The sequence below is a fragment of the Melanotaenia boesemani genome, chromosome 14 (genome assembly GCF_017639745.1).
Source record: "Melanotaenia boesemani isolate fMelBoe1 chromosome 14, fMelBoe1.pri, whole genome shotgun sequence".
In the NCBI taxonomy this organism is placed as follows: Eukaryota; Metazoa; Chordata; class Actinopteri; order Atheriniformes; family Melanotaeniidae; genus Melanotaenia; species Melanotaenia boesemani.
Window position 1 is genome coordinate 10,382,638 of NC_055695.1, and position 14,035 is coordinate 10,396,672.

Below are 14,035 nucleotides of genomic sequence, written 5' to 3' on the forward strand. Positions count from 1 at the left end.
GTGTTTTTGAAACAAGGTAATATTTAAAACTTGCAGGACTGCAGCTCTGCAGGAGTTGCCTACCTCTGGTCTAGAGGAGTTGCTGTGACCTCATGTACATACTAAACTCACCTTTTTGCTTGATCATTCTGTTATGTAGAGGGTGTGCAGAATTCTCCCTAATGATCAATAGCTTTTGTACCATTTTTCTTAGCTCCATCTACTGTTTAGGACAGTGGTGTGCAAACAATCCAATGAGCCGTTTTCCCCTCAGACCAGCTAAATGAAACTCGTTTAAAGCCGCAAATGTTATGAGGCCTTCTAAAAGAAGACTATTTATAATATTTGATAAATATCTACTGTAGGAAATTTGCTGTCATTTTTGAAGAACCATATTTTTTATTTCTGTTTTTAGGTTTTAAAAAAAAGAAAAACATGAACCTTTTCCAAAGAGGATAGACAGACTTTGTTCTATGGGATGTGGATGTGGATTTTTGGAAAATCATGTGGGGGTGGGGGGAACACACATACACACACACACACATATACACACACTTTTTAACCTAAAGACAAGAAAAATAGATAAAACAAATTTACTGTTACTTTTAGTTTCATTATGTTGTGAAAATCAATGCAATTAGTTACCTCTTTAGCATTTTTACCCATGCATTAGGAACCATTGCGGGACTTCACACTCATCTGTACAGTCTTACTGTCTTATGTATGTCTTCAGAGAAATTTAATGTGGTATTTCTATGATATTCTCTGTTGGAGTTAATAATGATCCATGTAAAGGACTTTCAGATGTCTTTGTGAATTAAAATTGTTAGATATAAACTAAAGTTGCCTATAAAATAACAACTGAGTATTGTACACAGAATATTCCTTTATTATTTATCCTCCGGTCAGCGGATCAGGTGCTCCTGGAGATGACAAGGACGCGGATGAAGGTCAGAGTGGACAGGGCCTTTTCTATGGCGGGACCAGAGCTGTGGAACTCTTCGCCACTGCAGGTCAGACAGGCTTCACTACTGTCCAGTTTTAAATCCCTTCTTAAAGCCCACATCTTTTCATTGGTGTTTCACCAAGTATGAGTTTGCTTTAATTGCTTGTATTGTTTTTATTTGTATTGTTTTCTTGCTTAGTTTTTTTTTTTTTTTTGTACTGATTTAATTGTCTTGTCTTTTATTATTTAATGTTTTAGTTATTTTTTTGTTCAGCACTTTGTTCGGTGGTTGCTGTCGTAAAGTGTTTTTATAAATAAAGTTAGCTTGCTTGATTAACTAAAAGTGCAATTACTGTTTAGTGCCACATAGGGACCCTGTTGCTCCATTACATCTTACTCTGGTCTCAACACATAAGGACTCTACTTTGGAAGTAGATGTGGTGAGGCGTGGTGGAAGGTAACTTCACTATCGTACTCAAGTATAATTTCTGAAGTGTTTAGGTCAGTATTTCAGTATTGTGCAGTTTTGCATCTCTTCAAGTCTCAGAGTTTTTATAATTCTACTGCTATTATAACAATGCCAGTTTGTGCATGTAAAAGGCCTTTAAGTAACCCAAAGATAGCTTCCATATATAGAAAGAACAGGAAATAACAGTGACAACAGCTGCAGGGGAAACTATAGTAACACAAGTAAATATGTTTTTTGAAGGTGGGGTGGGAGACTTCCACACTAACGGCTCTGTCTTGAAAAGCCCTCAGGCTGGTGTGGTGTATTATAACAAACTTATGGGCCACAGATTTATGTATATAGTATGAGAGCAGAATGATCTGACAACCACAAAGGGACACAGGAATGAAGGGACTGAAGACTAGAAAAATGTATATGAGGTTTGTGACCTAACCAGGAGTCAGTGAAGTTGTGGTCCTGAAACAACAGCAGACACAATGCAGTATTTCTGAATATCTTCAGACATGCTTGGAAGTGATATTTTAAAAATTAATAATATTTTTTTAATGTAAAGAAGCATGGTTAGTGCTTACATTAAAAACTATACACCCTTTAGTGCTGTTGCTAAACTTGTGCTTGGCTTTAAAACTGTTTCTGTTGAGGACTTCAGAGGTAACAGAAATCAGATGAATAACAGATGAGCTGTGAGTAGCACCAGCTGCAAGGAATAATCTATGACCACCTCACTAATCTTGGACAGGAATGATAACACGTAGTTGAGACTGAAACAACTAAATACATGGGGATTCAGTAGATGACATATTTTGGATTAGACGCTTAAAGTAGTAAATACTCATAGACCATATTCAAAATTGTAAACACCTTTCCTGCTTTGGAGTCCATGAAAACGGTTCATTTATTTGGTTTAGTATTTATGTGGTTTGGTGAAAGTCCAACAGTCAAATCTCAAACAGGCTTTTTACAGTGTCACTATCAGAGAACTTCTTCTAGCAGAATAGCCTCCACTGTTGAATCATTAAACAATCTTTCTTGTAAATTTTAAACAACACAGGTGGAAACAGGTGCATATGTCTTTATTAGTGAACCAAAAAAACTCATATCTTTCTTGTCCAAAAGTCGTTACTTTAATCATTGTAGTAAATTTCCTATTTTGTTTCAATTTTCCTTAACTATATTATATTTAAACTTCTGTCAGAAAAGAAAATGCAGGATTTAGATGCAAATGAAGGTCGTAATCTCATTAGTGAGATCACAAGGTTGGTTGTAGCACCTTCAGTTCAATGTAAGATTAATGTGTTATCTCTTTCAAGGAGAGATAACACATTAACACATTAATTGCTCACAAATTAAACATTAACTCACAGCAGTTACAGTATACAATACGATGCATGTTCTCAACCATACAGCCTTTCATGTTTTGTAATGATCCGTTTCTTGTGGGGACTGGTGTAGTTGCAGATAGTGGTCAGAAAGGGAATTAAACACGAACTTTTTTGATTTTAGTTTTGCAAGTGTTGCCGTTTTTAAACTACAACTTCACCTGTTTATTAAAAGCCTCAAGGCCACAGAATGAGCTTTCAGAATGTAAGAATTAGTTGAAGAATGGTGCCTCATTAATGGCAGTCTGTTTCAGTGGCTCAGATTTTCTCTTTCTTTGTACCTTTTGAGATTTGCTACTGAATTTTTCATTTTTTCCAAACTGGCTTGAATCCTGAGCAATTTTTTAAAAGTCTTTTAAGATGCGTAACTAGGCTAACACTTGGAGTAACTGGCTGAGCCTGGAATAAAACCCAAAAGAAACCGAGTTAATAGTGGAGATGTATAGGATGTAGGAACAAAACAGAGAGAAAGAAGGAGGAAGTTTAAACCATTTCTTCCACTGACTGTCACAGGAATGCAAGATTCTTGACAGTGAGAATATCAGTAATGCTGAGTTATGCTTTTTACTAAGACACGTCTGTAAGAACATACTACACGCCAATGCTTCTCTTCTCCTGCTTTCAGAGCATGCAGCCAGACAGGGACTGCAAACAGAATAGTAAGAGGAACGGAGGAGGGATTGCAGTGATTGATAAGAAAAGAGTCTTGGACATTATAATGGAAAGTTGTATCTCTGACATCTGCATATTGAACTTCTGACTTTGAGTTTCTAGTCTTGTTGTTTATTGAAAGTGATTATTTGTGCTATGTGACATCATGCCTGCAAACATTTATTAATGCCTATTTCTCAGCCACTATTCCCACTTCCCAACATGCCTTTATTTGTTCTCCACAATTTTATACAGCAACAATGTAATATGTCTTTGGGAATTAATATTATTAGGTTCTGTTTGATTGAATTTAGCTTTACTAAATTATGTAGCTAAAGAGCTTAGATTGTGGCTTAGTGTTTCATATATCTGTTGCCATCTCTGTCTATTGGTCTTGTCATTCCTTTAAGTCTCTGTCTCCTGTGTACTCTTTTTCTGTCCTTCTTCATTTGTAGCTGTCTGTGCACCACTTTCTACCCTGTTACTGGGAATTCAAAGACCTTTGGCTTCAATCAACTGGCTGATCTGAACAGGCAGCATATGCATGTCTAATAATAAATATGAGTTGGGTGATTTTTTTTTTATTTGCAGATGGTCTGTTCAGAAATTTGAACAGGGTGTTCTATGAAAATGTAAAAATACTACTGTGGTCATCTACATAAAGGGCTGCTACTGTGTGTGCATGCATGAATACAGTGACTTACTTTTTTTCCTCGATGCACCCTAATTATCAACTATTTATTGAGTATAAGTTTCGCTTGGTTAAAAAGTTAAAGCTGAATTTGCTAATTTAATGGTGCCCAGTTCCAAACCATGTGAATTGGTTTTGGCCAATATGCTGCACTGCTGGATTCTGCTACTCTTAAGACTTAGAATTTCTCAAACTGTAGCCAATTTATTTTATAACTAAGCTTAAGACATTTTTTCTTCCACTGCCTATAAATAGCATTCCTTCACTGATTATTTTGTAATCTTCTGCATTATAGATTTTTCTTTTCTGATTTCAATCTTTTAATGATATTTTTCCTCTCTTTTGCCAATGAAAGGCAGTAAGCCTGTGTAAAAAAAAATATTTAGTTTAGACAAATGAGTCTTCCCTCTTGCTTCTCTCATGGTTGTTTAATGCAGTTCTGTTATGAAAGCCGGAGATCCTTCAGGGTCCTGTCGTAAAACATCAGTTGACAAGATGAACTGGTGATAGAGTCAAGAAAATGTGTCCATTACCCTGAATTTTGGCCATTTTTTCAATCTTTTCATGTGTCCCATTTGACCCTTTCTCAAGAAATATCTGACAAAACCAGGCCTCTCAAACTTAAAGTGAAAGAGGAATCACTCTGGTTGAAGCTCTATAAACATGTGTCCACATTAACTCTGCACAGTCCATGATGAGGGAGTATATTAGTAGCCAAATTTTAAACAGTCTTTTTCTTTAATTATGAATTAGTTAATCAACAGAACATATGCTGGCTCATGTTTCTCAAATGTCAGGATGCTTTTCACCAATATGGAACTTGAGTGAAAATTTTCTCTTGGTTTTCATCTTCTGGTTGAATAAATCAAGCTAAATAGTGAAGCACATCACTGTGGCCTATGAGGGGAATTATGATGTGATTAACTGAGATCTTAAGTTACAGACCTGGATTTCTTTGTGTTGGGGGTTAACAAGCCAAGACTGTCAACTAACCTACAGTATACGTGCCTTTCTGTACAAAACAGAATGAACAGTCTGGTTTCCACTGCAGGGCCAATAACAGTCCTGCCAGTCCTTACTAAATATTTATACGACTCCATTTCCCCTAAATCAAAACCTAGGTGACTCTTTTTACGTTTCATTGCCAGCAGAGATGACTCCTCTGCTGAGCTACGGTTTCATGTAAACAAACAGGGCTTTCAGTCCCGTGTCCTAAACATCTTTACTTGGCCCTGGTCCTACAAAACTCCACTTGGCTCTGATGTTGCTGTCAAAAAGTGGTGACTAACACTCTGACTGGCTCTGTGACAGGAACCAACCTCAACACATTCTTCAAGTCTCTTTCCCATTAATAAATGCTCTTTTATTGCTCCAATAACTACTCTTGGAGAGGGTTCCCAGACTATAAAGGAGAGTTTGTTTTTTGTAACAGTAATGGTAAAGTGTTAATAGGCCTAGAAGTATAGCCTGCCGAGCAAAACATTAGACTGTACTGTTACTTCACTGCACTGACTCTCCTGATGTATGATTATGTATTAGTTTGATTTCTTTTGAACTTTCACAGATTTATTTTAGGGATCAACATGTTGCTTCTGGTCACCATGTTGTAGGTGAGGATGATGATGAAGATATTATAGTTGATAAAGTGCAAAGATAAAGCATGAAAAAGTGCAGGTGATGTGTCATGGTTTTCCTTTCTGTTTTCATTGTCTATTCCTGTCCTGGTTTCCCCTCCAGTGGCGTTAGCTCATCTCTCTAGTCTCTCTGCTAACCTGAAACCACTTTCCTAATTAGTTCCCTTAGTACTTACACTACTGGTTCACCATTCAGACCCCTTATTTGTATTCCCTGGAGGGCTTTCTTGTGTCTGTTTGCCTGCAGTTAATGGATATTTTCCTCTTTTACTTAGGCTGAACTTTATCCTGCATTCTGAGCTGCAACAGAATGATGATATAAAGAAATCACGGATTCAATATGCAATTTGATGATCTCAGTGATGTTATAAGGCTGAACGCTACATTTAACATGACAGTGAGAATAGAAGCCTAGAAATTAAAATGAAAAAAACATTGGAATTAAGTATGAAGGTGCCCATGAAAAAAACAAAAAATAAAGCAAAGAACATGATAACATTGTAATTTTGTATGTATGTGACACTATAATGAAAATGAAGATGCAGTGGAAGTTGAAGACATGAAAATTATTCCAGTGTGAGATTAATTAGAATTATAATGTTCATATCACTTGTATAATTTGTGCTGTGTTAGCTGAGTCATAGAGTGGAAGGCTGTCCGGGGAATAGCCTGCCTCTCCCCAATGACAGCTGGGACAGGCTCATGACCCCATGTGACCCTAGATTTAGACAATACATGGCCAGATAATTTTCTAGGCCAAACCAAGAACACAAAGCAAGATCATTAAAACATATCACTGATGAGGGAAGACAAGCTAGTAGAAAAAGACTGTGGCTTGGTGGAAGCATCGCTCAAGAAAAGCTTGATGTATAATGACCGGTCACCATTTTGGAATAATTTTCTTTTTTTCACCTGTGCCTTAACTACTTGTCAAAAAGGTGACCTACCAACTGCAAGCTGACTTTAAACCTCCCGTTACCTATTTCTATTCTAAAACTAATTATGATGGGGGTAATTACCAAGGATGCAACAAATAAATAAATAAACTGAAATGATGAGGATGAAAGTGAGGGAGGGAAATGATGACAGTCATAAAGAAGATAATGATAAACGCATTACACCGCAAAATGGTTATAACGACAATTGCATAAGTTGCTTTGAGTTAAGAAAATGGTAAAAAAAAAAAAAAAAATACGGATAATAAGGATGAAGAGCATTATGACTCCGCGTGGCCGCACTCGTACCGGTGGTGGGAGTGTCCGCGAGGAGGGCAGAGCCGCTCCATTCCCTGCTCGCGCGCAGGCAGGAGCTGCGCTCAAATGGGCTTATTCTGAACTTACAGGCTCGCGAGAGCAGGACACCACCAAGCCGAAGACTTGAGAGGAAAACTCCGCCGTTTCATCTGTTTGTCCGTTCGTTCTTGCGTTTACTTCTGGTGCCATGTCAGTTCGTCGGACCGGTGTGGTGCTGCTCTGCGCAGTGTTGGCCGTGGCTCGCGCTCGCAGGAGTTCACCGGAACCCGAGGATGTTCAGGAGAAAATCAACAGCGCCAGATGCACATCCAGGTGCCTCAGTCTGCACATGACCCAGCTTACCGTTGCCTTCAGACACCTCCAGGTATAGCAACCGTTGCCCCACATCTTATTTAATGTATTTACCTACTAGACGCCATGACCACATCATGACCACCTGCGTACACAAAGTACGGTGTTTAATACAGTGTTATAAAATACACACAATGTGATCACACCTATCTCAAAAACACAATGTGAGTCATGTGCTTAAATAACGCCAAAAAGGTAAACTATTAAATAGTTTACCTTTCCAATTTTTGACGGTTTACCCCGAAACCCTCTCTTAAAAGTTTAAACTGTATTTTCTTGGTTATAAAGACTATTTGAAATAACACTGCTAAAAGCTCTGGTCTGTAATATTACAGATCAGAGAGATTTTGTTTGTGGCATAGACATCGCAGTTGTGCAGCAGCAACTAAATGTTGTAACAGCTATTATTTATTTATTTTAAACTTGAAGCACCCCATTCTCCATCATAATATGAAAAGGGGAAACTAACAGAAGTAGGGCTAAATGTGAGCATCTTGAATTAATCAGGTGTAGTCAGCAGTGAGGGGTGTAAATCTGAGGGCTTGAACTTAATTGCTAATACGCAGTCATAATGATCATGCTGTGGTTTTGCAGCATTATCTACAAAAGTTGGATCTGTATTCAGTGATGGGTGTACTTCAAAAGCTATAACTTGCGTCCAGAAATTTCTTGTTTTCTGTTCTGATTGGTCAAAAACCACACCAGCTGCACTCCTAGTAATAGCTTGTTACTTGCTGAAGAAATATAATATGTGGTAATTATAAATGTGAAGTCAGTATTAAAGTTTTTTAATGAACTGTGCTTTACTCTATTATTCGACTTATATAATGCCACTTAGGGCCACTGTAAAGTCTTTATAGAGGTGTCCTGAACAAACGAAAAGCTCAATGCAGCACTTAATATCTTAATTATTAATCAGAGAGACCTTTGTGATCTGCCCTCAGATCTTGTTTTTTTTTTATTTTTATTAGACTTACATGAGAAAGTTTGGGACAACAAATGTTTGGATGTTGCTCAAACTTAAGTTGCCCCTGTTAGTGCTCACCAGATAAACAGCCAAACATCTTTTGGTGTAACGTTTAATAGTTAAAAAAAAAAAATTGTTCATCTCATAGAAATTCTTGGCTCATGTACTGCAGGCTTTGTAGTGAGGAATGTTAGATTAACAGGGACATTAGGACGTTACCAAGTTTGAAAAGCCACTTATCGTTAACGGCTTCAACATGTGCATGCTGTGTAGTGGGTGGGAAAGTCATTACCACAAAGTTCAGCCCCAATGGCTCTGAGGTGTGTAGAAGAAAGTCTGCATGTGTGTATGGGTTTGCATATGATCTTGTGTAAAACAAAGTTTTGGTCTGGTCCTTGTCCATCTAGCATGGGCTCCACCACCTGCACACTGGGTAATGAGGGTGGCCCCTGGATGACTTTGCAGCACTGAGATCTGTATAAGTGTATTTGTGTGCATGTGTGTGGTGGGCTTTCTGGAACTGAGGTGTGAGAAAGGGAATATTTGGTTTAAAATTTTATTAAGTGGATTGCAGTAGTCAAATGTGCAACATGAAACAGCAGCAAGGGAAGGAAGACCGGGAGGTGGCGAGCAAGCCAGACCTAAATACTGTGAAACCAGAAATGTTGCATTCCTGTTAGGTTTGACTGTAAATTCTTGTTTAAAAATTTCAAAATCATTAATGAGCGTTTGTGAAGTCTTTACACTTAGAGGGCGTCTTTTGAGAAAATATCCCAAAATTCCCACCCCTCCTAAAAAACCCCATCACATTAAAAGTGTCACTTTACCTGCTAAACAGTTATATATTTTTTATTCAAAGTATTAGACTGATCAGTTTTATAATGTGCAAATGTGTGAGACATTTGTAAAACAGAACTTGCTATTTCCCTCCTATCTCTGACTATTCCATATGGAAAAGGCAGCGCATTGTGGTTGCACACAGACTTATTGTTTATAGCATCTAGTTATTGCTTTGGGAAAATCTAAATCACAGCCTCAATATGCAGGGCGGTCGATTCAATTTCTTGAAATACTGCAGCGAGAAGGACTGGACTGTCATCTTCCTGTTTTGTTTTGCTAATACATTATAAGGACACCAACATCTGACTTAGTGTGCTGTAAGTGTTTCTTCATATGCACCTGAGAAGTTATGAGAAGTTATGTTTGTACCATAATTGTTCAGTGCAAATACATGCACCATTTCACACTGCAATATATAGTATGTAGATATATAACTATAGAACTGAACAGAGCTTTTTCAGTGGTGGCTGCTTATCTGTGGAACAGTCTAAATTTTAAATTAATGGCTGCCAGACCTTCGACCATCTTAAAACTCTGCTTCCACATCTTTTTAGTCGTTTGAGGTTGGTTTTAAATGTGCTGCAGAAAACAAACCTTGACTTAACTTGAATATATGTTTATACCAAAAAGGGAAAATATCAGAGTCATTGTTTATTCTTTTTCAAGAATAAGAAACCTTTATTAGTCCTTCAGTGGGGAAACTGCTTAAGAATTCAGAAATGTATTTCATAAACTGGTTTGTGCGTTACTGTGAAGACACAGCTTGATTCTGCAGCGTCATCCCTTCGGTTGTGATGTCTTATCTTTTCTTATTTTTATGAGCCATAGAGCTGTTGAACCGTGCACCCCTTCTGTGCAGAACTGTAATGATTTTCTGAACAATGAACATTTCCTGTCCCATAACTGATGCAAATTCAGTTGTTTCATCCTACAAAATGATGAAATTTGGATTTTCTTACTTACATTTTTTCCCCCATATTAGTCTATCTGAGGTGATGTCTGCAATCAAGGCTTTTAAATCCTCAACATGTAGGTTGGATTTTATCCCAACTAGACTTTTCAAAGAAGTCTTGCATCTCACTTCTTTTCCCCAATCAAATCCATTTTTCTCATCTTACTACTTGTATACCACAGAATGATATAAACCGTTGCTGTTGATTATGATGTTTTTGCCAATCACAGACCAATATCTAAGCTTCTTTTTTGTTTGAAAATAGTCCAAACATTTGTTTTAAATCAAATATGCACCCATTTATATAATAATGATCTTTAAGAAGCATTTCAGTCTGGATTTAGAGTACATCATAGCACTGAAACTGCTTTGGACCAAATGTGTCCTCCCCCAAATGATTCCTTTAGAAAATATTACAAAATGAGACATACTGATATGCTGTTGAAGCCAGCTCTATTTATGAAAACTTTGAAAACCAATGTGTCTCTAAAGTTATGTTTGTCTACAAGATATAAGGTTTGGATGACCTGTAGTTTATTACTTTTGTACCTACGCAAAACTTAGGTCATTGTTTTTTGCCCTCAACCCTTACTATCCAACTGGATATTAACTCTGGATGGCATGCCTTGCTTTGGCTTCCAGGACTACTGTGAAGATGTTTTTTGGTTACTTTTGATCAGGACTTTCCTTTACCTCTTATATTAAACAGGTTCTTAGATCTGACTTGTTCCAATTGTGAATTATTGCCAAAATTATGAACATAGTAGAGCTGGGCGATTAATCGATAAAATCGATAAATCGAATTTTCCATTTCTGGAGATTAATTTTTTTGAAAATCGGGATTTTTTTCCATAGTTAGTTAGCAGCAGATTTAGCCCTCCCTCCACACCAGAACGGTGTTTGTCTGACAGATTTTCAGTAAAGTGACCGTCACTCACGCCTGGGATTTAGCTGTGCATATAACTGCAGTGAGAAATGCTGCTCTCTATGAGATGCAGAAGTCAACTTAACCCACAAACACTAGTTAAGAGACAACCTTCATCAGGGGAATTATTTCTGCAGTGGATCCTGTATGATAAGGATCCAGATGGAAAGCGATCACGGATGCATTGTGTCACATATTTCAATGTAAGATATGAAGTTGTTTATATGGTGGAAGAGCTATGACATTATATGCTTTATTTTTGCTAGCATTCATCTATATAAACAAATGAATGTTTTTAATAAGTTTATTTATGTTTTGTAAAAGAAAAGGAAAAAAAATCGATTAAAATCGGAAATCGGATTTGGTTATAAAAAATCGGAGATTTTATTTTTAGGCCATATCGCCCAGCCCTAGAACATAGTATCTCAAAGTGATGCAGAGAAACAGCTCCACACATTCATTACATCCAGACTAGATTATTGCAATTTGATTTTATCATGGAGTCCAAATGACTCCCTTAGTTTTCCAGTTCATCCAGAGTGTTGTTGCCATAATATTGACTGACACTGCAAAAAGAGACCACATTTCCCTTGTGTTAGCCTTTCTGCATTGGTTCCCACTAAAATTTAGAATAGAATTTAAGATCCTCCTTATGCCTTTCAAAGCCCAAAATAGTATAGCTCCCTGTAAGATCTTATTGTTCCCTGTAATCCTACTATAAGTCTTCGCTCTCTCTTTGCATCCACACTCTAAAGTGGATGGTGGAGCAGGCTGGGTGAAAATCTGTCTGTTTTAAAACTCAACTTATGCTGAACTCACCCATTCAGAATTGAATCAAATCAAATCTGCAACTTTGTGTTTTGTAGAGAAACTTCTTGAGTTTTTTATGTGTCAGATATCAACATCGTGCCGCCATCATTTGGCCAATAATTCCAACAGAAACATCAGATTATTATTATATTAAAATGACACAAAGTTCAATTCATGAACAGGGCAGCAAAACAAACAAACAAAAAAAGACAAATAAAAAAACAAAAAACAAAGAAAAAACAAACTAAAAATGACTCAGAAATCCTTCTAGAGTCAAGTTAGGCAGAGAAATTTCTGCATATATTTGCAACACGGACAAAAAAGATTCCTCTTAGCCACATCCTGGAGTACATCATCACTCCCTGATCCTTTTATAGGACAGTTCAGAAGGCGAGCAGAGTGATTGATGTGTGGGAGAGACTGTATGTTAGAGCATTCAGTCATTTAAAGAGCGTGACGTTGGAAAGAAAATAAAAATCCTTTTTGATAACAGCTCCAGCAATGGCACCATCAGTAAGGGCAAACAGCTGTGCTCATCCTCCTCTGTCACCACACACTAAGACACAAACACACATATTGCTTCCTCTGGTTTCATGTGGGTGAGCCCTGTGTTTTTGGCTCTGTATCTGTATAAGTGTGTGTGTGGCTAGTGTGTTGCCACTAGAATGTGAATCACCAGTTTTGTATTTACACCTCGTTCTCTGGGTTTTCCACTACTTTCCCTTGTATGGTGTAATAGTGTAATTATAGCTCCTTTGTGTGTGAGAGAGTGCACATGTGTGTATGTTGGTATGTTGTCATATTCCCAAATTCCTCCTTGATGTAAACTGCTAAGAATAAGAAAAAACTCCAGCCTCGCCTGCAAAGTTGGATCTTTTTGTGTATATGTAGTCGATCAGATTAGACTCCTTGACACTCGCTAAGTCTGCGAGGCTGATGTGCCGATAGTTTAAGGTTCAAGCCAGAAATGAAACTGAGGCTGAATTACCCGCCTGTGCATTCATGTTAATGTGTGTTTGCATTCATATGGGTGTATTTGTGTGTCCCTGCTGCTCTGCGGTAGGTAACTCAAATGAGTCCAGAGGTCAGTCACGCTCTGAGAAAGACTTTCTGAGAAAGACAACGGTCAGGTCAGGTTGCATGGAGACAGATGAGGAGATACACACACACACACACACACATACATATATATATATATATATATATATATATATATATATATATATATGGAGAGAGAGAGAGAGAGAGAGAGAGAGAGCTAAAGGCAGGTAGGCAAATTTGGTCAAGCATGAAGACAAGCGGAGGCCTGGAAAGATGAGAGAGCAGGCAGATAGACACACAGACAGGTGTGATAGACATTTATGAGGACAGACACCCTCGCAAAATGATACGCAGGATGGAGGACTGGACTGATATGTAGGCAGACAGACAAGCAGAGAGACAGGCATAGGGGTGAGTGGCGGCATGAGACAAAGGCTTGTGTGATTCACCTTGGAGATTAAGCCCCTGCAGCTTTGTGACTGCTCTGTCATTTGATCAGTAAAACCAGCGACAGATGGTGATAAAACTGTGGTGATGTAGAACTGACTTTCACCTGAAACCAGGATAAGAAATTCCAAGGCAGTAAATCAGAGCTGGAATGAGAAGGTACTTTGTTCCTTTAGCTGCATTAAGAAAGATGGATAGCGATATACTTTTACCACATCAAAAGTGTATTGGCACATTACATATGATACCTAAATCCACTGCTCTTCTCACTTTATTTCCTTCGTGACAGTTTTCTATGGCATTACAATTGAGCTTAAAAAGAATGGTTTATATTGTGCACCTTAAATATCTAACTACAGCCAGTCACACTCTTTCCAGACATGTGATTATTATCTTTGTCTGTATGTTATGTATTAGCAATACATAGCCCATTATAGAGCTGGGAGGACATGAAAGATTATAATAATAAATGAATGAAGTATGTTCAAATGCATGTGTACAAGCATTCGTGTGTGTTCTGGTGCCCTGGTGATCTTGGTCCATCTGCAGCATGTGCCTCTAGTAAGACAGAAGAAAGCTAAGGCCTAAAGATAGATGACCTTCAGCGCAATAGATTGTTTGCCCTCCTGCATGTGCAACTCACATTGGGCAGCAATTCACATCCAGGTAGTCCAAGTCATGGTTCTCTGTACTCCCAATG

General features: G+C 37.8%; 1 protein-coding gene across 3 annotated transcripts in view; it reads left to right on the forward strand.

Annotated features, from left to right (window-relative positions):
- Positions 1–896: 896 nt before the first annotated feature.
- Positions 897–14,035, forward strand: part of anos1b (anosmin 1b) — a 55,819-nt gene continuing 42,680 nt past the window's right edge. For 2 of the 3 annotated variants that reach the window (XM_042007096.1, XM_042007095.1), the window contains exon 1: positions 7,047–7,366. In XM_042007096.1, coding sequence (XP_041863030.1) covers positions 7,190–7,366 — 177 coding nt within the window. In that variant the 5' untranslated portion in view covers positions 7,047–7,189. Of the gene's footprint in view, positions 993–7,046; positions 7,367–14,035 lie in introns of those variants that run through there. The other variant, XM_042007097.1, reaches the window with a different exon arrangement.